Source organism: Pagrus pagrus (genome assembly GCF_965226575.1).
Source record: "Pagrus pagrus genome assembly, chromosome: 9".
Lineage (NCBI taxonomy): Eukaryota > Metazoa > Chordata > Actinopteri > Spariformes > Sparidae > Pagrus > Pagrus pagrus.
The window spans coordinates 26041885-26068639 of record NC_140193.1 but is presented as its reverse complement, the minus strand read 5'-3'; the positions used below and the strand labels follow the sequence as shown (position 1 = coordinate 26068639).

At 42.0% G+C, this 26755-nt stretch overlaps 1 protein-coding gene across 8 annotated transcripts in view; it reads right to left on the bottom strand.

Annotated features, from left to right (window-relative positions):
• LOC311262998 (mitogen-activated protein kinase kinase kinase kinase 4-like) overlaps positions 1–22687 on the bottom strand; it is a 105878-nt gene extending 83191 nt beyond the window's left edge. For all 8 annotated transcript variants that reach the window (XM_084362787.1, XM_084362790.1, XM_084362788.1 and 5 more), the window contains exons 1-2: positions 22436–22687; positions 22105–22170 (exon numbers count right to left, since the gene is read on the bottom strand). In XM_084362787.1, the coding sequence (XP_084218913.1) occupies positions 22105–22170; positions 22436–22492 (123 nt within the window). In that variant the 5' untranslated portion in view covers positions 22493–22687. The remainder of the gene's footprint in view (positions 1–22104; positions 22171–22435) is intronic.
• Between the last annotated feature and the right edge of the window lie 4068 nt (positions 22688–26755).

Genomic DNA, 26755 nt, shown 5'->3' with positions numbered 1-26755 from the left:
GCAATTAATCTGCAGATTATTTTTATCAGTTCATCAATTAATCATGTAGTCTATAAGTGAAAAAAGCTAATTTAGTACAATTTGTAATAATCTCCTAAAGTCAAGTGTTGTTTTATCTGACCAATAGATGGAAACGGAAAGATGTCAGTTTAATATCTTATAAGAGATGAAAGATAAACACATAGATCCTCTCAGCTGGTGACACAGAGCAGCAGAAGTTTGGCAATGTTGCTTGGAAGCAATAAGTCTGTGCCAAATGACATGTCCTTAATATTCAACTTCAATGAAGTGACTCATCAGATTAAATAGAACAGGGTAGTGAATGTAACTATAACAGCTGGGCGATAGTTAAACATATCATACATACACAAATCCCTGTTGCCCTGGTGGCGTCCAGGAGAACATCTCTGTTTATCCCACAAACATTCTCCATCATCCACCGGAGAACCCGATTCAAATGCGGATTCAGAATATCAACGGTATGAATGAATCAAACTTTTCGGTACAGCTTTAAAAAGCAACTGATCAATTAATCAGCTAATTACACAGGAACGACTACAACTACAAGAATAACAACTCTGACAGACACGGGCCAGTCAGTTATGAGTGTCCCATCTCCACCCAAGCTTCAGCCTGTTTACCTTAATTTGGCGTTTTCTAGCTCCAAACGTTCACTGCCACCAAGGTGCCAAGCTGAAAACCAAACTCAACCTAATGGTGACGTCACAGACATTATGTCCCAGTTTTCCCAAAGTCCAAGGACTCAAAACCTTTGGCCAACAAACAACAGAGCATCCGTGTTGGTAGAGTTCCTGGTTCACTTCTTATTTCCAAGTGTAAATTACATATGATATTACATTTTTGCTGAAGACTGTCAAGATTTCTTTTAGAGCGATACCACCAGGGGGAGCTTACCTGTTCCAACAAGCTGATGTTTGGTACAGATACAGACATGGACAGATAATGAATTTACATCACATGGACTGTCGCAGCAGCGTGAAATCTGAGTGTTAACCTCAGAACAAAAAAACAAAGCCAACCTTTACAATCTGGTTCAGACTGAATGTGACACACAGACCAGACCTGAGGCTGAAACACCAAAGAGTGCACGTTTACTACCACATAACACGTACTGTAGGTCACAGCATGAAAACTATTGCACGGCATCACTTTGACATTAACACCTTCACTGAAAGCGTTAACCTTTTCCTGTCCGAGGCTTGCAGGAGCTCATCAGCCGGGTCGCTAAAAATAACCGATCGCAGCATTCCTCACAAGTTACCATGGGATCAAACCACCGCGAAGAAGGGTGGACACCAAGGGACTGGTTTAATCACATGATAGAGGAGAAGGAGGAGGAGGAACGGTGGTTAGACCGGACAAGAGACAAGTGACTTCACTGCACAGCAATGCCAGGACGATAAAAGAAAAAGAAGAAGCCCTTTGGAAGGCCTTTATGTTGACGAAGTGCCAGACTTTAACAGTTGATTTCACTGCTCGTAAATATGCACACACCAACACACACAATCGTTCTCTTGTAGTCAAGTCATTTAAAGAGGGAAAACAAAATCACAAGTTTGTCTCAGAGGGCGTTACGATCTGTCCGACACGCAACAGCCTCGTCCTAAGATGCTCGAAAATCAACTTGGCCTTTGCCTGTTTTTTCGCCCTAATCCATCTGCAGTAACAGACGATCAGATATCAGATGTTCAGAACATTTTTTGGGGGGATATTTTGCAAAGCGAGATGACCCCGTTGCTTTGTGCAGCGGCCAGTGAGAATTATAGGACAAGTTACAGTATGTAGGATGGAGTGAAAACACACACACACACACACACACACACACACACACACACACACACACACACACACACACACACACACACACACACACACACACACACACACACACACACACACACACACACACACACACACACTCTCCCCTCTGAGATGGCAGATACAGCAGAGAAAGACGAGCTCATTGGCAGAGAAAGGGTTGACAGATCAGACACCAAAAGGAAACTGGTGTCAGAAAGTATTTTCACAATGAGTCGAAATGTAAAGGCAGAGGAAGTGTCTGACTCTAAGTGGTAATAATATAGACCATCGCTTTATGTTCAGCGTGCACGCACCTCTGCATGTTACTGTGTTCAACAGACCAAAGCTGCCTACTGCAGCAGTCATGACAGTTAAGACAAATAGTCCTTAATGCTCCTCTGTGAATCAGACTGACAATAATTGTATTGCAGACAGTGAGACTTTTAGATTGTTCTAGTCGGTTTTTGGAGCATCTGAAGGTAAAATACATTTTAAAAAGAAACTCCCAAATGAGCAGAGCTGCGGCAAATAGGCAATCCATCAAAACAGATCTAGGAAGGGTCAAAGTTATTTCCAAAGGGCGCTGAGCAGAATAAACTAGAACACACACACACACACACACACCTATTCAGCTAAAGAGGCTACATTCCCCTTGCAGAGTCACATTTCTCTGCATTTACTCATTTTATACATCACTGCCCTGAGTCCCTCTGTCTCTTTCTCTCTCAAGTTCAAGTTCAAATATGCTTTATACTGCTTCTGTTAAAGCTGTGGCTGCAAAATGGCATGTACGACAGTATATGTATAGTATAAAAGTAGTATATAAAAACAGCATGACAATTAAAACAGCCAATATATACAAGACTGACCTAATGCTAGGCAAGAACATCATGAACAGAAAATGTTTCAAAGATTTTATTTTGAGTTTTCCCAAAAGGAAATCTTGATGGGAGCCAGAAATGCAGGTGCAGCAGAGGAGTGATCCACGGACATGTCCGGGCATGTCTTTGAGGTAAGTGTGTCGGTCAGGTTTAGGAAGACAGAAAAGAGTTAGTTATGGCTCGTGTGTTTCCAAGTGGCTGAAGCAGAGTCTTTCACAGTTCACTGAACATCCAAAGCCTCGTGCAGTCTTTACCCTCTTCACCTCATGCTACACACTTGATGTACTAATGAAAACTTTGCAATAAGTTTCTGTCCCACTTGTGTTATGTTCTGAGGAAGTGTTTGGCGTTTTGCATTTTAGCAAACAATGGCACGCTGTCTACATGTTAGATATTCTCCATCCACTCTCTGATTTTCCTAAACAATGAACAGTGGCAGCAGGGACGAAGGCCTACTAGTTTTATAAAAGTGTCATCACAAAGCTTCAGTGGCAGGAAGGTCCTGAACCTATCTGCAGGATCGGATTAAGGCTGATTCGGACATTTTTCCATGGATCAGTGTCTGCGACTGTGATATGATCCAATTCCAATCCTTTGATAGTTCACTTTGGGTTTTTCAGCTGTCAAAGAGACAGCCTGTGATGGTGCTGAAGAACACTGGAAACACAGAGTGCACAAAACAGAAGCACAGCAGCTACTAGTTCTAATAAATAAAATAAGAATTGTTGTTTTGTGCACCTATAGGTGCTGCTGTTATGCTCCAAAACTGCATCAACCTAATTACTCTATTTATGCTAATATTAAAGGAAAAGTTCACCCAAAAATTTAAATTCAGTCATTATCTATTCACCCTGATGTTGATGGAAAGTCAGGTTAAAGAAATGCTATCAAAATCTTGTCTAGATCTTCAACGCTCCACTCTCCTTGAAATATATCCAACTATCACAGGAAACAATCCAAATGTTCTTCGTTTTCAGCAAATTAAGCTGTCAAACATATAAATTGCTTGATTATTATAATGTCAGCATTATCAATAACATGACATTAAAGTTTATTTACAGTGTAGCCTATAGCAAACTCAACAATTACTAAGACATGAATATTAATATGGTCGTGAAGGAATGTGACTGGGACTTCCCTCATCCAGTCCACTGATCTCCTCATGACAACATCTCCACACAGCACAGATCTCATCTCTGCAGCTGCAACACTGCAGCTACTTTTGTCAGATCCCCTCCTTTTTTTTAGCAGAATGCCGGACTGCTAAACACTTTGAAAACCAGTCTCCAAGGTAACCTGGTGAACAGGGGATGGTCAGAGAGGGAGGGTGGTCGTACAGAAACACAGCAGTAGGCGGGCATCGCTGCCAGATCTGACCCTACAGTAACCCGTGTACCAGCTGCCGTCAACATGCTCGAGGCTCAGCAGCGAGCATCCAACAGCCAAACGCCCACAACAACAAAAAACAGAGGCCTCTGCACAGACTGTGCCTGCCATGATCACAAATACACCAGAGGAGAGGGGCGCTGTATGTGATCGGTCACTACTGTGAGTGATGAGGTGTGTGTTTTGTGTCCAACAGTGAGACAAAAGACAAACAAACAGAAGGAGACAGTGACGGAGCAGAGAGTACGAACAATGACATGCTCAGGGTGTATTTTTAGCATTTTATACATCTGTTAGAGTAACAGAAACAAGGAGAAATGAGGCTGCCCAGCTGGACACAACATGGAACGTGAGAGTCATGGTTGAGACCCTCCCCAGGCCACCAGGGCACCTCAGTTTTTGAACCAGAGACTCTATTTCAATATCTTACAATACCTCTTTGTTTACTAAATATATCTTTTACTTCAGAACAACTATCTTATAACGTAACATTTATGTTAGCCTTGCTACCAAGTTACATCTGTAGGATTACATATAACCTAGGTGTATGAACGGCAATGTCACTATAACAAAGTTTCACCATCGTCACATTACAGGTATTGATCATACATAGCCACAAATACAAATATTCTTTAATAATATGGTTTGTAACTTTGTTGTGTATAAAAATATGGTGCATATTTCTTTCACATGCTCCCAAAGGAAATGCATGCACAAGCTGGATCAAGAGCTTTACCACAGCAGGCAATGGTGACAATACCGCTTTTATCCACAGAGGGCGCCAGAATCAACACAGAATGAACATTTCCGGTAGCTTTAAGTTGTTTGTCTTTTTTATTCAAATAAGAAATCATATATTATGTACACAAAGTTGATGCTACCAACATATCTGTTTTTTTCAATGAAACAGGCCCTTTCAAATTTGAAAGGAACAATTCAACATTTGGGGAAACATGCTTGTTTGCTGTCAAACAGAATCAGAAAAGATGATGTAACTTATGTCAACTGATGAACTGACTTTCAGAGGGTGTATTTTAGCAGTCCCCCCTGCCTCCAGTCACTAAGCTAAGCATAACTACACTGGACCCATCTTTGGGCTGGGTGCACAGAGATCAGACTGATACTGACCTTCTACTGTGACTCAGGCTTTGAGGGAAAATAAGGAAATTAGACTATTCCTTTAACAACTCAAACTCGCTTCTCCCTTCCCTCGTGAGCAACATCCGAGGTGTGTTTGATTCTCTGTATCTGCCTGGTAACACAAACAGTCTCAGAGTCACGACAACATCGCACGCATTCAGGAGCTTTTTCCAAATGACACCACAGTGAGACGAAAACCACGGATCTCCACTTTAGATTAATTACAGGTTTCCAAGTTTAGCTGAAGGACCATGTCTCTTCTTACAGCTCACAGTGCATCCTCTGCTTATTAGAGCCTTTAACATCCACCGTGTAAACATCAAGTAAAGCAAAAACTACAGCTGCTATTTGTAGCTCCTGGTATACTGACAAGAATGAATCACTCGCCTAACTATTGCAGAGTTGTAGATGTAACTGTCTTTCTCTTGACTGCAGCCTATATGTGTTTTCAAACCCTTCAGTACTCATGGGAGTTTGCACAGATTCTGCCCGGCTACAGGAGGAAGTGCTTTGAGAAACTCTGGCCCAATCAGAGCCCTGGGCTCCGGTCAGCTGGCTGACGCTCATCGCTACGGTCCAATCACGAGCCGAGGTTTGTGGTCAGGTGACAGCTCAGACCGGCTCACAGTGTTTTGAAGCAGATGAAAACAAAAGCTAATGAGGCTGTCAGTCGTCCCAGCCAGCTGCCTCGCTGTGTGCAGGGCTGAAAGAAGCCACAGAGCTCCAGGAAAGAAAAACAGGATTTATCATCGCTACGGCAACAAGTGTGTGTGTGTGTGTGTGTGTGTGTGTGTGTGTGTGTGTGTGTGTATGTGTGTGTGAGAGAGGGAGAGACAGAGTAGGGGTATAGCACAGACAAAGAGGTCCACAGTGAATGAAAGGTGGGACAGCTAGTAGAGAATACATGAAATAAGTTCTCAAGTGTGATGATTTCCTACTTTTCCTACATGGTATGGGGCAGTAAATAGAATAGATTTTCACTGCTGGTCAGACAAAACTGAGACATAATTATTCACTGAATTGTGATGTGCACTTTTAACTAGTTTTGAATTATTAGGAACCATGTAATGAATCAGTTACAAAGGAAAATATTTGTCTGATTAATAACTACTCAGGTAAGCCTGGACAATACGGCTTTAAAATGTTGCAATACACAATATATATCTTAATATGTTGAAATCTCCTTGAAAGCACTTCATAAATGTTAGGACTGGGTGACAAACTCAGGTATCATGATACCTTTGACCAAGCACCTCGATATCGACACCAACAATATTGTACGGATGACTACTGGTGCTTTCACACAATATTAACACAATGTGATTTTTGATTAATAATCATCAGTAATGTGGATATAATGACTAAGTGTGTAAAGACGAGTATTAAAACAAGTAGAACAGTCTGGTAAGTTCAAAAAAATGACATCACTTTAATGTAACGCAGTCTTTATAACCAGGAAAAGACAACACTTAATGATAACGATATCCAAAATCTAAGACAATATACAGCGTAGTCTCATATCACAATAACAATATTATATCCATATAGTGCCCAGTCAAAGCTGTGGCTCTAGTGCTACTTAGCAACCGGGGAGACACCAGCTTCAAAGTGGATATCCACAGGTTCAGCTCCAACAATGTCCAACAATGTTTTCTCCATTACTTTGTTCTGGGATGTGGATGGTGCCAATTCACAAAAAAAGTTTTTAGTTCTTATCACACTTCAATCAGAGCCTGTCTAGACAACTCTCTTTACAGAAGCCCAACATTGCCCAAAAATAATTAGTTACCTAACTGATTAGTCGATCAACAGAGAAGTATTTGACATTTTTGAAAATTAACTAATCATTTAAGTCAGTTCCAAGAGAAAAGAGCCCATCATTCACTGGTCTCAGAGTGTCTTTGAGTTCATGACTGTCGGTTGGACTAAACAAAAGAAAAAGATGACTGTAAGTCTGGTTTAATTTAAAGTCTCAAAGATTCTGGACCACTCACCGAAACTCCATCCAGAATCACAAAGCTGCATCAGAACTAATGAAACTTGGCACTATTGTGCATAAAAAATGAATCATGACGCTGCAAGTGTATGGATTACTTCTGACCACAAATATACCCACATATTCATCTGATGGATTTATGAGGATTTTGCAGCATCTTGAGAAAAGCTGCCGTGTTCTCTCAGTTTTAAGACTGGAAGCAAAGACAGATGACTGGTGCAGGTGGATCCAAGAGTTACTGACCACACACACTTCTGTTCCCAAAAGAAGACAAGTTTCATGTTAAACTAAAAGGCGAACTTCTCCCTCGCTTCAGCAATCTGCTCTCCAAGACTTCTTCTGAGCTTAAACCAGGGACAAACAGCCCCCCCTCACCCAATAGCAGCTTTGTTTCCCCTCTCCAGATGGCCACCCATACAGTAAACCCCCCCCCCACCCCACACACACACACAGACACACACTACACTTCTTGCACGAGTCCGCCATGTCCACCCGTTTAAACCACAGAAGCTCAGACAGGCCAACAACTGTCATTAAGAGCCTCGACCAGACGCAGAGTTAGCTGGTGTGTGTGTGTGTGTGTGTGTGTGTGTGTGTGTGTGTGTGGCGGAGGGAGGAGCTTTAATAAGCCAACAGGAGGGACTCTGGGTTATGCCTTCATCTGGCAGGACAGTTAGTCCATTTCAGTCGCACAAGTCCAGCATTTAGCCGGAGCCAGATCCACTGGAGGAAGGCCCGGCCAAAAAATTGTCTTAACCCTGGAAAAGAAATAATTTCTTCCCCAAACAAGATCCCAAAAATAAATCTGTAATCCAAAGCTCATCATTTCGCCCTATTGCAAACTATTCCCAGGGTCATTAATCTCCAACTACACTGTGTTGGCTTAAACAAGCCTCAAGTATGAACTCCACAGACTGAGCTACAGTCTGGATACAGACTGAGAAAACATTGGATAAGGGAAGCAAAACAGGCACAGACACAAAAAGATTAACATGCAATCAATAAAATGGCAGTTCTCAAGAAACAGTACTTTCCCAACTGCATAACGAGTGTAGTCGAACCAATTATCTCACAGCAATGATCCACAGGACACTGCAATGTGGTGTATGACATGCACTTTAAACTGTGCACATGTTCACAGTCTGTAATGTCACAGTCACTGCTGATCATGTCTGATCAGTATCAATTTAACAAAGTCAATGTTTTTCATTTGGACAGCAAAATCTTGTGAAATAACAACATAATATGATTATATAACAATGATTAGCATAGGTAGTTTTACTGTAGATGACTATATGGCAACCAGGGATGGAAAGTAACTAAGTATAGTTACTCAACTACTGTACTGTACCTGTACTTTTCCATGTTTTGCTACTTTATACTTGACTCCACTACATTCTGGAGGTTAATATGTTACTTTTTACTCTACTATACCTATTTAGTCATGTTAATATATGTATAATTTACTTTTAATACTAAAGTCAATTCAACAGGACACTTACTCAAGTACTATTCGCGTGGTTTACTTTTATTCAAGAAATATTTTAACACGATATCTTTACTTTTACTCCAGTACGACTTTTGGGTACTTTTTACAACACTGATAGCAACAGGTTGAGAGGACACACAGCGTGAGTTACACAGAACAACAGGTGACACTTGCACCTTTGTGAAGTCAGAGAACATATTCATCAACATGATAAACAGACATTTACTAAACCAAAATTAAAGCAAGTTTGGTTGCTTTGAAACATCGTCATGTATGTTTACTTGAGTACACATGTACACATGACCGTATAAAACCCAACTCAGAGCCCATGGCGCCCAGGTAGCGGCCATTTTGGCTCTTAACAGAGAGGCTTTCACTGGATTTAATCAGGCAGGAGCAGGTCAGAGATAACCGAATGAAGGGGCCGTTGTACAAGATTCTAGCTAGTGCTGTGGAAAATCAATAAGGGTGGAGTCCTGGGAAGAAAGAGATGGAGGAGGGGAGACAGAGAGAGAGAGAGAGAGAGAGGGGCATGAAACCCATCAAGAAACAGTGGACACGCATGACTGATGCTCTGACCTTGGAAGAGTCAGTGAGTGTACTCATGACTCATGATCATTTAGCTGAGCTTAAGTCCAAGGATGGGGGAAAATGAAAGACCCACTCATCAAGGTAAAATCATTTGTTTGGCCTTGCTTCTGTTGGGGCTACTCTATTCTTACAAAAGAAAATACAAGTCTTAGTACAGCAGCTGTAGCAGAAACAACATCTCACTGTGCCTGAACTCTCACCGTGTCCTTACTTACCAAATTCCAACAGTTTCTACTTTATTACGTTGGTGCGCAGCTTGAGCTGGAAGTCTACTGATCACCATCTGGTTTAAAGTACATGTGCCTCCAGAGGACGATGAGCCACATTAAAAATCATGGTTAGGACTTCTCCATGTTTTTATTAACAAAGTTAAAACGCTATGCTAACAAAAGGAGCCAGAGAATGGCTTTAATTAGACTTGGGTTGATATAATGTTAGTTCTCTTTACAGACTTTTAAGCATCAGGTCAACACTCCAACGGGTCCAACAATTTGGTTTATGACCAAAAGCCAGCAAAACTACCCATCAGCCTCAGATGTGTATCACTATGCTAACATGCTTAACTACGATTGTGGACATGGTATAAACAGTATACCTGCTTAGAATCAACATGTATGCATTCTCATTTTGAGCATTTTTAGCATGCCGATGTTAGCACTTAGCTCAAAGCACAGGCTCACAGCACCACTGGCATGGCTGTAGACTTGCACACTTTTTTGAATTGGTAATCACATTATCTTTAATGTGTTTTCCAGAAAAATGGAAAGATGTCTTTCTGTGCTCTGTGTTTCAGGGACATGATGAGCCTGCAACATGGCCAACTACCAGTGTGACAGCGTTTCAGAGAGGTGTGGATCTGGCTAATTTCAAGCTAAACAGTATCAACTTGATCTAATGATTTAATTCAATGACACACTTCTTGAAGGACAAAACAAGTCCTGATACTTGCTGAAAATATTATGTGATGCCAGTTTATTTTAAATCAGATGGATCTGTTGGTCTTTTGTTTTGCTGGATGATCCTGACGCTGCTTCTCCATCTGGACTTCAGTTTTGGTCACATGGACATCAAGTATTTAGAGGCTGTGGCTCGTCAGGAGATACTTAAACATGATTGATTTACCAGTGATGAAATATGAAGCAAAGTAAACCTCAAAGAAACATTTCTCTACCACCTGAAGCCATAATTAGTCATAGAAACTTCCAGTTTATGTGTGAGGCTGCAGTTTTTTAACTGGTCAGCATGTCTGCTCGTCAGTGTGACTGCAGCTGAGGACGGAGGAGCAGACAAAGGGATGTCTGTCCATAATAGCAGCGTAATGAATCTAATAAACTACAAATCGCTTTCCTTCTTGGTCGCACAAGAGCCTCTTCACGCAGAGAAGAAACCCCACAACCTCAGCTTACAAATGACATTTCAAGCATTTAGATAATCTTATCCACAACGAACCGCTGAAGCCGAACAGTTTAAAAGGTGCCATTTGTACCGTCCATGCCACCATCCCAAAGCATCCGTTTTTGACATTTTGGGAATGAGATTAAAAAATCCACTTTTCTTACAAATAGCACATTTAAGACAGACTCCAGACTGTAATTTACACATTCACAGATTGATGGGTTAATGAGTTTTAAACATACGATTTGGAGTTTTATTTTTGTTTGTTTTGGTTTGTTTTTATCAAAAATCTGTCTTGGAATATTTGCGTGATATTTGTTTAGGGATGGGACAAGAGGGACTAGAAGAATATGAAGAGAGGGAGGATGAGGAAGCAGAAACAGAAGAGATAAGGAAGAGGAAGGAAAAAGAATACAAGATTAAATCACTGCACAACATCTAAAGATTAAAACTGTTTTCTGACAGCCCTCATCATCTTTAAAATGACAGTTGATTTGATACTTTACTTTGAGAAATACATGCATTTGTTTCTACAAAATGATGATTTGATTCAGGAACTTTCTGATCAGCAAAGAAGTAGGCCTACACCGGATTATGAACCTGACCAGACATTTAATGCCTTGTTTTGATACTTGGTGCATATTTGGAATCATATTTCGGTATTTAATTTGAGAAAATGTACCAGCTCCACTGACCCAACAGCCAGCAAGATACAGTTAATACCCTCTCTGTCTCTTCAGCATCACTGCCTCGCCGCTACAACAACACGCCATCTGTTTGCACTGTCTGCATGCATCCGTCGCTCCACCCAACACCCCATCGACACATACTGCATCCGCATTATATAACAACACTTACAGGAGCCGGCAGACATCAAACCAAAAGAATAAAAAGGGGTAATTCGTTAATTATGATGAGTTTGTATAGTAGAGTCAGTGGGACAAACACACAGCTGATGCTGCCGTCTGGATTTACATTTTAATTTTGGGCATTTAGCTGAGCCTGAGAGGCTTTTACACAGTGAGCAAGTGAGCAAGCTTCTACATCATCAGTGTTTTTATGCTAATTCACTTAGTGTTTCAGATCAGCTGAAAGATGTTCAGCACATGCTCCAATAAACTCTTCAACATCTAAAGGGTATATATCTTATTTATAATCCGACTGGATAGTAGAGCTGAAGTGATTATTCGATTAGTCGTCCACTATTATAATAATTATTTCATCAGTCTGAGTACCTCCATGAGAAAAAAAAATATGCCAGGAATGATGTCAGCTTCTTAAATGAGAAGATTTTCTGCCTTTTCCTCTGTGACAGTAAACTCAATATCTTTGGGTGGGTTGAGGACAAAACAAGACATTTGAGGACGTCCCAACAAACAACTGATCAATTAATCAATAAAACAATCAATATATTAATCAGCACTGAAAATGTTTGTTAGTTGCAGCCCTACTGGATAATGAAGACAGGTGTGTTTCTTGTATTGTGTAAGCTGATAAAAGGAAAACCGAAGAGCAGTATGATTTTTAGTATATTCTACTCTTCATACTGATAGCTCCCTCCTCAGCGTCTGCTGTCTCATGCTGAGGGATTACAGCCACCATGGTGCCTTCCATCAAGCCCCCACGGAGACACGTGACCGGGGTGGAGGAGGAGGGATGCTCGGTACCGACTGACCATCCTCTGCTGCTCTTTTTTCTCCTCTTGAATCCATCCCTCAATCCCCCATCCCCTCCCTTCAAATCCTCCACTGCCTAATCCCAACATCTCTCCTCTTTCTCCTGCAGCCTGACCTCACATTCCACATGGAGGATGGGCTCTAAGTAGCTGAAGAAGAGAAGGGAGAGCTTTGTCATCTTCATCCACCGTTCAGGACCGGGCCTGAGTGGCTGGGTGGGCCGGTAGAGGAGAGAAAGGAAACAGAGTTCTTCTTCTGTCCACAAAACTTGTGTTTAACAGTGCGTCTCCGCAGCTGAGCAAGACTTTTACTGTGAACCTGCAGCGTCATGATAATTGTCACAGCCTCTCCTGTCTGTGCCTTCTCACCCTGCTGCCTGCTGGCTAATAAAACACATCCAGGAAGTATGCAGCCAAAAGTGAAACGTAGAGGGGGTGATATTAGCTGGTGTGTTGTTGAGAGCAGGTCGGCAGGGGGGAGAAGGTGTCAAACCACACGATGGGGACGAGGTGGAAATCAAGACGAGTTGTGATAGTCAGTAGTTAATAGAGCGCTCACTTTCAAAGACTTCTTCTATCTGTAAAGAGTAGGGTAGCAACGGTGCCATTACATCTCAGAAAAGGTTCTCAAGTGTCTTTGGTCTAATAAACCAACTTTACTGTAATATCATGTCCTGACAGACAACTAGGGATGCAGATTGTAATTATTATTATTATTATTATTATTATTATTATTATTATTATATGAAATATGTTTTTCCATTTAGGACCTTTTTAGAAAATATGTTCTGTTTTATACAAAATCAGAGACCTAATTTCAATTGCAGAGCTCAGTCCGTCAATTCAACAACTGGCCCAAAAAAATCCAAACCATTTTGAGGCTACTAAATGGCTATAATGTAATAATATCATTTGTAAAGAATGTCTTTGTGTATTTTTTAAATTACAAATGACTTAATTTCTTAATTTAATTAAAACATTTCATACCAACTTTTGCATTTTTTATGAATTTGATAAGCAAGTATTTGTAATTTGTAACAAGATGCAGTTGTTGTGTTTGTGCCTGTCTCTGGTTGTGGGTTTGTACAATTTTGAATTCTCGTTGTCGTTTGGATAAAACAAGCAATGTGAAGACAACATGGTGGGAAAATTGTGAGGGCAATTTAATGATGAGGAAGTTAATAAAATAATCATCATCAGACATCATCAATAACTGTCTGAAATCAGTGCTGCGTTCAGGGAAACACGAGAAAATCTGTATTATAAAGTGAGCACAGCTAAACACAAACCCTGCTAGGGTTAGATGTTCCATCTCCACCCAAGCTAACGGTGTCCCTCTTGTCCTTATGACAATCGTGTAAAGAAAAAAGGCAGCGATAAATACCAATAAATAAATGGCATCTGTGACAGAAATGTGTTCAAAAAGCCTGTAAATATGAAACAACACGCAGACTTGTACTTGTATCCACAGAGAACCACCACCAGCAGCAGCAGCAGCGTTACAGTGGCTGCATCAGTCCACACAGTGAGCATCAAAGAACGTGACCCAGATACTGTCTGAGCCTCTGTGTCTTATTTTTAGCTTAACTGTAGCTAGCAGGCAGAGCTGGTCACTGCTAACAGACTCATTAACAAGAGTACGAAGAATGTCACCTCTGTGCAAAATAAAACATCTATTGAAAAAATGCTTTGATACCATTAATATGTCATCAAATATATCACTGACATATAGATATACTGACACTTTTGAATCACCTCTGTGAGAAGCACCGCATCTATAATTGTCCATTTATGCTTCAACACTTTGAGGACATGTCGTGGTAAACGCCTAAACCATGAGAGGAACCAGTCTGAAGCTCAAAACTGTTAAAAGGATACCAACTTCTAGACCTCTTAAAACATGGTCAGAAGAATTAAACAGGTCAAAGAAATTATTTTAGGTTCTGGTGAGTTGGTTGATTCACTGTTTGTTCACCAACATTGAAAACAATGACTAGGTTCAGCCCCAGACAGGATCACAACTTCTCCATTGCAAACGTGGCAAAGTCAAGTTCCCGTTGCTGCTATCAGTGGCAGAGCTTCCACTTCTTTTGTTTGCAAAGGTCACAGCAGATAACAGCAGCTTTGACTGTAAAGAAAAGTTCCCAGAGGAGACGCAGCTTTACTGCTGCTGCTGCGGCTGCTGCTGTGGCTGCTGCTGTTGCTGCTGCTGTTGGTGGTCGCAGCCTTACTTTACTTCCTGTGCTGTGAAAGGTCACCACAGACGAGACTAACATTCCACTTTGAATGGCCGGAAGGCCGGTGAGCCAGCTTTGCATGAGTCTAATTCTTCTGACAGCTTTGTAGTTCCACCGCTTTACAGAGCGGAGCCGCCTATAAATAGCTCCCCATACAACTGGACTATAGAAAACAACAGAAACTTAAGAAGTATGTAATACTATGCGTCGGATGACTGATATACTTTCTCTTTCTATGTCTTTAAGTTAAAGCAGTTGAGAGACATTTATTTGGGTTGATTTCTTTGAACACAAATACATTTAAACATAACTGTTCACATCCAAAAACAATCAGCGTTCCCCCAGAAACTTGCGGTGAGTTCCATTTGAACTGGGAAGTCAAAACTTCCCCTGGTGGCAATTTCAACTGAAACAACCCCTAAAGTCCGATTTCCAATTCAGAGAGTTGGACGCACATCACCAACCCAAACCTCAAAATCCAACATGGCTGCTCCACACATCACCAGCAGTGAAAGCTGTAAAATGTACTGCTAGCACTCCTGTTTTACTTTGTCTAAATCAGTCTTGCAGACCATACCGTTACGTACTGTCAGGCGTCTATCTGTGGACATGTTGCTTTGGTGTTTGAGTACGCAAAATACCACGTAATCCGTTGTTTACAACCAGTACTGCTTACAACATCATTGTCAACGCCATCTGGCTAGAACTCATTTTCCGACTTCTTGTACCGGAACCCGGTCAACTCACGTACGATGTCATTCCCAACCCAGATGTCCAAGGTTAATGGAACGCATCATTGCTCTCATCAAAATGGAAGATTCCACTGCTGAGAACAATTAGTCCATTATTCAACTAGTCTGTCATCTGAAAATGAATCAACATCAGATTTGTTAATCAATTAAGCGTTTTGGGCTTTTTTTAATTAATTAATTAATTGTTAATTGTAGAACAGAAACAGGAAACATTACCGCTTTAATTTAAATAACAGGTTTATCAACTTGTTACCACCAGTACTAACTGTAATATCCAGTATTTTTTCTTATAAACCAGATTTGTGGACTGTTGACCTGCACATGAACACATCACTGAAATACTGACACGTCACTAGCGTTGTGTATGTTTCCTCAGCTCCAGATGTGGAGACAGATCTGCCATGCATTCAGTGCATGAGCTCAGTGATGGTGCTCTGCCCTGCTGATGGGGGAGAGCCACACCCAGCTTCACTTTATCAGCAACGGAAAACAGAACGAGCATCTTTCCTGTCAGAAAGCCAGGAAGTCGAGGAAGTGAAACTGCTTTGAAGAGTGTTTTTTTATCTGCTTCATCTGTTTATATATATATATATACATATATATATATATATATATATATATATATATATCATCGTCATCCTGTTTCTGGCTTCTCCAACATGAGGATTTTCTGTGTTTATGACTGTAAATTGGACACCTTTGGGTGGCAGACTGTAAGTTGGAGCATTTTGTCGAGATTGCCTCGAGGTCTACATTGATTTATTAATCAATAATGCAAATAATCATGAGATGCAATTGTTTACTGCCTGAAGCTGGTACAAAATGTGTCTGCCTGTGTGTTCTGGATCAGCAGGATTTCTGTTGGACAGAACATCAGATGATTTGAAATGTCAACAGGACTAACATCTTCTTGCAGAGACCATCTCAGCGGACATACAGCCTTCATCTACAGTGCACGATGTCCAACAGTGGAGTTTCTCTGATAAGACAAAATGAAGGCTCCAGAAGAATCCTCACATACCACTGAAACGACGGGTTAGGGAACATACGAATCAAGATTCAGAATCTATACAAACAAGACCAGCTGACAACTGCTAACAAGCTAACAAACACACACAGCAGCATTCAACACATTAAACAAACTCTGTGGTAGGGCTGGGCAATTGGACGAATGCATCTTCTATGGGTTGGTTTGTTGGAGCCAATATTTTCTATTTTTGACATTTTATTTTGCTAAATTAATGGTGTGCCTCCTTGAAAATTTCACTCAGTAAATAATAAACATGTAAGCGTCAAAAATAGGAACGGGCAAAATCTGTGTTTATCTTTCTGTGATTAGAAAGGAGTCGAGGAGGAGCAGAACTAAGCAGCGCAAAGAAATGCCGCCAATTTAACTTGAGTCAAAAACTATTAGAAAAATGCGACATGCGGCATTTCATATCCATATTTTTCAGGCACAAATCCACTTCATCCCTGCCTTGCTGAGTCACGTGGGCTCTTGATGATTCTATAAACAGCAACAACAACCGAGCTCAAAAACTCTGCTTCTGCTCAGCGTCTTGCACAACGATGGACCCCCTGGAGTGAACAGTGAAAAGTGAAAAGGTTGCAGATCGTTTATCTTAGTTTCCAGTTGTTTCACAATTTATTTCAGCAAATTTAGGAGACCAGTTAATGGTTCAGCACACAATAAACTGAAGCAAAAGAATGAAAATAGTGCCCCCTTTTCTATTCATTCAATCAGTAATCAATTTTTGAATTGAAAATCGATTCTGAATCAAATCAGACACCCAAGAATTGAATTTGAAATTGAATCAAATCAAATCACACCCCTATACAGTATACTGTACATCTTTGGGTTTTTCCTATTCAGTTACAGGAAGTTTTTAAAATCACCTGCAATGCAATCTCAATCTCTCTCTGCCCTCAACAGTAGCTAACATTTTGGAAATGGAGTCCGCTAACATAAACTAACAACCGCCTCCACGCACAACAGTGAAGTTCCTCAGAGCACCTTTAAAGTGATAGTTTATATTCTGGGGAATGACGATAAATCAAATCAATGTCAACAGTTACAACATCCACACAGATTATGAGCATCTGAACAATATTACTATCTTCAGTGACTCAGCGTCTTTCATGAGGATCCATGAAAGAGTAGCAGGAACAGGACTGTGGATCTCTGATCTGCCCATCACAGCAGAGCCGCCGACTTCTCACCGCTGCACTGATGACTTCCGCCGTTTCACTACTTCCTCACAAACATCCACCCGCTCTCTGCCGACAGCCACACTGAGCGAGGTAACAAACTGCAGCTTCGCCATAAAAGTTTGATTTGTTCGCTCATCTTGGACAATTTATACACTTAAAGGAAGCCTCTCTCAGTGAGCCTGAAACAATTACAGCTGTGGTTTGAAGGAGAGAAGCTGAGTGAGGCTAAAGCTCGAGTCTGCAAGTCATAAATGGGTTAAACCATTTCCTCAGAGAGGGGGTTTCCCAGTCCCACATGCTGAGTGTGGTCTTACCCCAGAGTTTTAAAAATTCCTTCTGCCTCTTTTATTCGGCTCTCATCTAATTTTCCCTCTGACCTCCCACTGCTTAATGGAACCACTGTGACCTCTGACCTTCTGTGAGAGAAGTTCGGGTTATCTTATCGCTGTGTTTGACTTTTGGCATTCGTGGTTTTGTTGTTGATTGCTGATGTTTTGTTCGAGATGATTGTCGTCAATTAACCGCCTCGTTTTAAACAATTTTCTGCATTGTCGACAAAACATTTCCTAACTGACTTTTAATAGGTGGGAAATTCAGCCAATCCTTGAACCAATCAGCTTGAGGTTGATCACCACTCGAGGATCAAGGAAAACGGCACGGAGGATGGATGACTTTGGTGATTAAAGGGTGAGTCCTCTCCCTTTTTCTGTCTCTCTACTTCTCTTTAACCCTCCCACCCCTCTCCCATTTTATTTTTCCATCCCAACAGCTGTTGTCGGTGCACACAGCTGCAACAAGCCTCAGTCAGTAACACCGTGCAGCTATTCGCTAGCCTGGGAAGCCCAGCCAATCACAAAGTGTTGAGGCTCAAGTGCACGTGTGCAGACCCAAACACACACACGCACACGCACACACGCACACACGTACACACGTACACACTCATGGGTCAGATGTTTGCGAGGCAGACAAAAAAGAGAAAAGAGGCTGGTTCATCCTCACTCAAACTCGCATGGCACACGTGGGTATGATTCACTGGATCCTGAGGAACTAAACTCAAAATGTCAAGGTTAATTTGTGTTCCAGTGCATCTGAGCATTTCCACAACCACTTGTCCCCTGCCTTAATGAAACGTTTACCTCAGCCGCCATCCTCCCCCGGGGCGCACAAAAACACAAATAAAACAAACAAAAGCAAATCAAGATGTGATACCGTGGAACTGTCTCCTACCAGCACAGACAAACACGACGAAACGCACCCGTACGGTCAGCACTGTGCTTAATTATGAGGAGACGTCACGTTTCATTGGTTCACACTGCGGAGGTAACGGCGGGGTGCGCCTCAGGGCGGTCCTCATTGTCCACCACCACACAATCTGATTCAAAGTGACACTCGTCTGAGCAGTGGAACGGTTGAAGGCTGCTGATCACTGGTGTAATCCTCAGGGGCGGAGCTGGAGATACAGGAGACCCTGAGATTGTCCTGTGGACACCTTACTGTTCCTGCTCCGCTACTGGATATTTATCATGCTGACCAACTCTGATCATCTTGAGACAGACAGACTGAATGACGTCCAAACGACGATGATTCACGATCAACATCTTGTGACCTCATTTTGTTGCAGCAGTTCAGGTGAGTAACATCGCCTTCAGCTGCGCTTCCTCAGACTCCCAAAATGGCTCCTCATATATACTTCATGATTTCCTGGAGCCACCGTACTGTATGTTAGTAACTTTGTGTGATGTTCATGAGCATTATCTTGTAAACTGCAGAGCAGTTTAAGATTATGCCAAACAAGAAGTAGAATAAAGCTCAAAATATACTTTCTGCATATGACCTGCTTCAGTACATTGACTGTTTAAAATAAGGACGCAGCTTCCGTATCTGAAAAGTGCTGTGAACCAGCATTCTTTCTGGAGACCAGCAGGGAGACGAAAAGCAGCTTATGGGTCAGTAAACAGTTTCCTAATCTCAATTGCTAGTTTCAAGTCTTCTTCAACATAGCATGATGTTCATTTTGTAAATGATGGTCCCTTCAGAGTAAATAGATGATAAAGCAGTGGGCTTCAGGGTCGGGCTACCTCATGATATACAAGTCGCCACCACAGTGTGTCCTCTGGTCCCTTCAGACTCCAAAAAACCAAGATGGCAACAGACATAATGCCAATCCTGGTGGGTTTACACTTGATTTAGAACCATGTCCATATCCACAGTCTGCATCCATTATGGATGAAGGATGAAATGCCATTGCAGCAGGTGGCTGCATGCCAGCGGAAGGTAAACCTACAGTTGTGTCAGTGCGCATGTGTAGCTAGCTAATTGAATGTAGCGAGACAGCGAGGACAGCAACAACTTCATGGAAATATTCCCACTGTTTGGAATTTTTGGGTGAAAAAGGACAAGAACAACATCACCATTTGTGTTCATTAGTTTAAACATCATATGCTCGTCTATAAGAGCCGGTGTTGTATTGTTTTCATGTAAACAGCTGTGCCTAATACTGCATGCCTCTGCTCAGTTCACTGTCAGATTGTTAGCAGAATAAAGAGCTGTAAATGTTTTATTGCATCTGCCATTCTTATTATTAGCCTGTAGAGTTACTTATTGTGGGCCGTAAAGAAGGCTACAAAACGAGGGTAGAGTCAATACATTCAAAGGTTCATGTACAGTTGGCTACACGACGACAATATAACTGACATGCACGACAAGTTGCAAAGAGGTCCTACCAAAACCTTTGGTAACTCTACAGTCGTCCACACATTACTTTTCTATAGATAGATATTCTAGATAAGGCAGTAACGTAACAAGTTACTTTTCAATGGCGGTAATCTTGCAACGTAATGGGTTACTTTTAAAAGTAACGTTAGCCAACACTGGAGGCTGTTGTGAAGACCATCACTGAGGGAAACTGCAGCAGAAGCCTGAGGACGAGGCTTCTTCATTTTGCACATCTTGCTGCTTGCCGCCTCCAGATTATCGACTTGTCTCCAGGTGTGTTTCCTCATCATGAAGTGTCAGAATTATCTACAGCTCTGCTACACCAAAGCAGCCTTCGGTGCCATCTGGAAGTTGGCGCATTTAGCCGTTTGGTACATACAGCCAATATCAACATTTGAGTGGTGAGTACGACTCCTCTGGACATATACAGCAAAGAGCAATTAAACCATAATTTATGCTTATTAGGTAAATGCCAACTGATCATACAGTCAATGTATTCAATGTTAAATTAAGCTTGCAGTATCTGTAGCCATCAGCATGCTGAGTTGCTCGACATTTGCACCACAAATTTCAAGTCAAGGTGATCAAGGCTCACTGAATTTCACTTGGATTTGCTCCAGAAGGCTTTGGAACCGTCTAACCACTTTGCTGCAATGCAACACAGAGGGAAAGAAAAGCACATTGCTCTTTTTTCTCCGGCCACAAGCAAATGGGAGTCAATAACAGCTGGACAGAGCTTTGACTTGCAGTTTGTGGTACACAGCTGTCTGCAAGTAGGGTTATCCAGTGATGTGAGCACTCAGGAGTCAGAGCCATGTGAATATTACCTATGACTGCCTTCTGTCTCACGTGACGTTAATATGACATAATTCCAAACAAACCATTTCCTCGCTGCAGACAGCAGAGCTCTCGCCCGGGAAAAGTACACAAACACAGTCAGTGACATGGTTTCGATCAGCCACACACACACACAACATCCATATGCACACTTCCTCACAAGTAAGAGCTGCATGTGATTACTGCAGCTCAGTACAGGCCCGAGCAGATCCATCAGCTCTGACCCAGTCCTCCTCTCTCCTCCTCTCACTTCTACCAGGCAACAGCAGGAGGGTGTCGCTGCTCATCTCAACAGAGGTGCAAATCTGGGCTGCGGGAGCACCAGGTCTCCATCAAATGCCTTTTCCACTGTGTGTGTGTGATGGGATGAGCAGGCCTATCCCCATCAATGCAGCGCAGAGCCACTCCAGCAAAAGGCCTGCTGGGCAATGGTGTGCACAAATGCGCAATGAAACACCGCCCACCCAATGGCGCACAAGTCGGTCAGCGTGGTGAAGGCTGTCATGCACGGATGGGGTTAGCCCGATCAGTGCAATGTAAAGCGTGCAGTCTGCAAGGGATATTTTACTGGGGTGTGGATGAGGAGAGGAGGAGGGAGGAGGAAGGAGGAAGGAGGGAGGGAGGGGCGGAGGGACCAAAATAGGTGTACAGGGATGATGTTTGCATCGCTATACTACATCCAATAATGACTGGATGTGAAGCAGCGAGCGGCCAAACCGCTATCAGAGAGATAATCCAGTCCAGACCGCACCGGTCCCCAGTGAAGGAGGGAGGGGACGTGTGAGAACAAACGTGTTCCTGAGACCGTGAGAGGGGAAAATACATAAATGCATGTTTGTGCTCCAGTTTCCGCCCGTCAGTTCAGTCGGCTGAGGCTTTAACACACACACACACACACACACACACACACACACACACACACACACACACGGAGGAAAGAGAGAGAGGGAGAGAGAAGAGATGGAGGATCACACCAACCTTGTAGACTTGTCCATAGGTGCCATTTCCGACCACTTCCACCAACTCGAAAATCCCAGCAGGGTCCTGTTGTTGACAGAGCACATGAAACAAACACGCATGAAGGCTGGGTGTGATTGATTCTCTGTAGTATTTACAATCGGGTTCGTTCGATGTATGAGCCGCCTGCGCCCGGTTCGCTGGCCTCCCATGCCAGCGGATATATTAGACAAAGACGAGCCACCGCAGGGCTGTGTCAACCACGGCACCGCTCGCAGCATGCTCCTGCCCTCGGTCCTGCATGTGAAAACATTAAATGCACTGTGAAGGTGTCTGTGAGGAACACACTCACCCGCAGGGATGCCAGGTCTATATCCACCAGACTTTTGGCCGGAGAGTCGTTCGCCATTTTCGTAAAAAACGGTGATAAATGAGCAGAATAACGGCGTGTTTTTGAGTCTCCTTCAGGCGGACGGTGTGTGTCTCATCCTCGGGTGGTTTTTTAAAATCCCGCTGTGTTATTTGCTGTCCAAGGCGCGTTTTTCCCTCTTTGTAATCCCGAGCAGAGGCTCCGCTGCTGCTACATACCGACCGACTGACTGACGGAGCCCTCTCTCTCTCTCTCTCTCTCTCTCTCCCTCCCTGTCTGTGTGTATGTCTCTCTCTCCCTCTCTCTCTTCATTCTCCGCCCCTTCTCTCTCTCTCTCTCCCTCTCTCGCTCTCTCTCACAGCGGCGGCCCCATACTTTTTTTGGGCCCTGAGCAGAATGTGATGACCCCCCCACAGCTGAGGAGGGAACTGGAAATGGAACACTCCTCAACCCTTCATCAATCAATCAATCTATCAAATCAATCATGGCCCGGCTTGGTCGGTGATCCAGGTATTTTCACAGCTGGGAAGTGGAGCTTTCGTGGCCTCAAAACACCACTGAGCCTGATCAGCTTTCATAGGAATGAACGGGGCTCCACCCCCAACACTGTGTCCAGCAATAAAACGTCCTTAATAGACCGCATCACAAATTCTTTCCCACCACGGGATGTTGATAACACATCATCACTTCGCGCGGTGGAATTTAGGGTGGTCATTCATTTAGATCAAAGCCGAGCCAAGGTGATAAGAGAGGGTAGAGAGGAGGGAGGGGGAAGTATTATTATTATTATTGATAATAATAATCATAATTGCTATGTAATAGTTGCACCCCCTAGCGGCTGAAAAATGTCACTACATTGAGTGTAAAATAGGTCAAACAAAATGATGTCTTGTATACATAAATAAAAATAGTATAATAATATAAACTTATAAAATAGAAATGATGAATGTAAGAAATAAATTTGAATTTATTTTATGTTTGATTTTGTAATAAATTTATTCTTGAGCAGTCATGTGACATGGCTCCTTGTGACAAGTTCCCTTTTTTTTGCAGTCAGGGGATCAGGTAGCTATTTGTCTGTTATACAATGAGCAGTGATCTATGAGTGAGTATGTATATTTCAGTTTTTATGTTTCATGTGTGTGACTGCTAAATGATTTAAAAGGGTATATGGAAAATTAAAGCCTGGCAGTATAATTTAGCCCTTTTCAAATTGAAAATTCACTTCTAACAAACTTTAACTTTATGGTTGCGAGTGTGCTTCAGTTGTGTGCGCTCATGTGTGAAAGACAAAAAAGTGATCAGAAACAAATTGTATGTTCTTCTGTTGGAGTACATGCCAAGCTTGTTGCTATTGTCTTCTGATACTGTGTACGTAACCATGTTAAAAAATGTTTACAGCTTAACTTGATTGGCTATTTAAATCCCCAGACACACCATCAGGTTTGGTCAGGATCTAATGTATTAATGTTCTGTGTTCTTCTACACATCCAAAAGGTCACACACATTCCAGATGCATACAGTGAAGTAGTTTGGAGTAAAGCACCATCCTCCTAAGAAATCCTGAGCTCCATCAGAGCTGTTTGAAAGAAAGGCTTATCTTAGAAGCTAAAAATTAAATTCTGGTTCCCTCAGAAAAGCTTTTTCACAGTCACATAATTGCTTGATCCGTTATGATTATAGAGCAAGACATTACAATAAATTATTAGTTCTGAATAATTCTGAAAAACAGAGCTAGAATTTAAATCCCTACATGCATTTTTGGCTTCAGCCACCAGGAGGTTCAGTGAGCCCCCTGAACCAACGCACCTGTGCTAATAAAACTGACCATGTAAACTAACACTGACCATGTAAAATGGATTTATGGTTGTTCTTTGTGGCCACCGAAGCTAAGCCATCGCTGACATTGTGCACCTCCTCAGAAATGGAGCTACACTTCAGCCATTTGCAGAGACAGCTGCAGAGATACCACATGCAGGGCTGATTATAGGCATAGCCAGGACCAGCAGGAGCACCAAACCATGGAGGAACACCAGAGAGACTCAAAAGGCACAAAATAACAGTCAGTGCAAGGTAAGTAACATAACAGCGGGTGAGCAATACAAGCAGAGCCATCAATTGAAAACTTCAATATTATGATCATGCTGAAGAGTCTACATCCTGTAACAAATAGCTGCTGACCACCTCCCTGGGTTATGTCACATACATTACTATAGAATGATATTCAAAATATCTTATGATGCAAGCATGTAACATTAGCTTACTGCAGAGTAACCTTATTACTTTAGTCATTTTAGTGCAGGTTTCAAGCATGAACTGTTTGTTGTATAGATAAAAATGAAACAAATATTGGATCATAGAACATTGACGGCATAAATGACAGTCTCATATGGAGGATAACTGCACCTCAGTATTGACACTGTCTGTGATGTTGACAGGTCAGAGAAGCTCAGGTGTATGTTTTCCTGGAAGGGTAATAGACCTTTTCTACAGCAGACAATTTTTTTGTCATGGCAGGAGAAGCACAGGTGAGACACATTTCATTAACGATGTCTGAGTTCTATTGAGTGTCCAAGAAAAACCATGACAGTGAGCAAGTGTGACCTATGTGATCTGTGTGATGCGCCTTCTGCCTGAACGTCCCGGAGCCGGTCAGGTTTGTGGTAACAGCAGGTTTAATCTGCATTTTATAACAAAGGACAGAAGAGTAGGGTAGACTTGTCATCTCCTGTGGACAAACAGCACATGCTCTGTCTTGCAACTAATCTGCATGTCTAACATTTTTACCACATTGTATATAGCGACATACTGTAACATACCTGCATTTTATAACAAAGGACAGAAGAGTAGGGTAGACTTGTCATCCGTGGTTGACAAACAGTACATGCTTTGTCTGAAAAGATAGGATCACATAATTTTCTGGCAATTAAACACATAAAAACAAGTGGTTAAGTTAACAAAAACATGGTGAACTTAATGTAGGACAAATAATATCAAACCAAATAAAGTCAGCTTCCCCTGAATGCGCTTTTCAAGTTAGTTAACATTATTTTTGTCCATACACATTTACAGACACTACACACTCATGCACAATACCAGGACCCTGGAATAAGCTCACTCTAGTGGAACGATGTTGATATGAATGTCATCATTACACCTGTGCTGTTTCTGCTATGACGAACTAAAATGTCTCCTGTGAAAAGGTCTATGTGAAGCTGGTGTTTCCTCCTTCAGATCCTGGTGGAGCTTGTTGACGTTCAAGACAACATTAAGCAAGCTGAAGAACTTCAGTGGATGAAATGCGACACTGAAATATTCATCAACAGCTTTGCCATACCTACAACAGTAGCATCAAGTACAGCCGCAGCCTTATGCCTTGTTTCCACATGGCTCTGGGCACATGAAAGTCAACACAAAGTCCGGTCTTATGGAGCATTCAGACCAAAGGTAAGGCAAATTATTTGCCCGTCTAGATTACATACAAAGTCTAAAAAAACGGACATTCATGAACAGCAGTGGAGGAGAGGATGATTATCACTAATTGTGGCCGTTTGCAGACACCCAGGGCCGTACAGTAACACGTCTACTCTGAGACAAGGCAAATAAGGAGCTGCCATGGAGGAAAGTGAGCAAGGAAGTCGGACTACCTGGTAAGTCATGGAAATATGTCTCAGCACAGCATAGCCCTGATCCATCCTAACTCCATTCAGGGAACAAGCATTTTAAAAGTTGTTTGCTTGTTGTCTAGCCGACTGACCTGACGAAGCATGAAATCAGGCTTTTTACAAGACGGCATTATGATGCTGTTATTTCAGCATCCTTTTGATCCATTTATTACAGTTGGATCACAAAGAAATCTCTTTGATTTGGGTTCATACTGATGTGGTAAGACAGATAAATTCTGTCAACATCTACTTTTTGGTCACAGTTACTATTCACAGGCGCTCCACAGCTCCAGATGGGGAAATTCACTGAGCTTATAAAAATGTATTATCCCGAGATCAAATTTGGGCTTGTAACAAGATGAATATTCTCTTTGCGTTTGATCTGAACGCACCAGTAAGGAGACTTTAAAAATGTACAGACCTTATGCTCTGTGTGCCACAGGAAGTTAGCATAAACAAATTCACTAACTGTTTAGTTTACTAAAAGTTTTTTAGTGAAAGGTTTGACGACATATTTAGCTAGCTATTTTTGGTAGCATGCTAGCTGAGTCAACATTGGCCTATAGAGTGCATGCATAATGTTAGTGGTTCATACCTGTTTTGAGAAAATACTTCACGAATGCATAGCAACTTATTT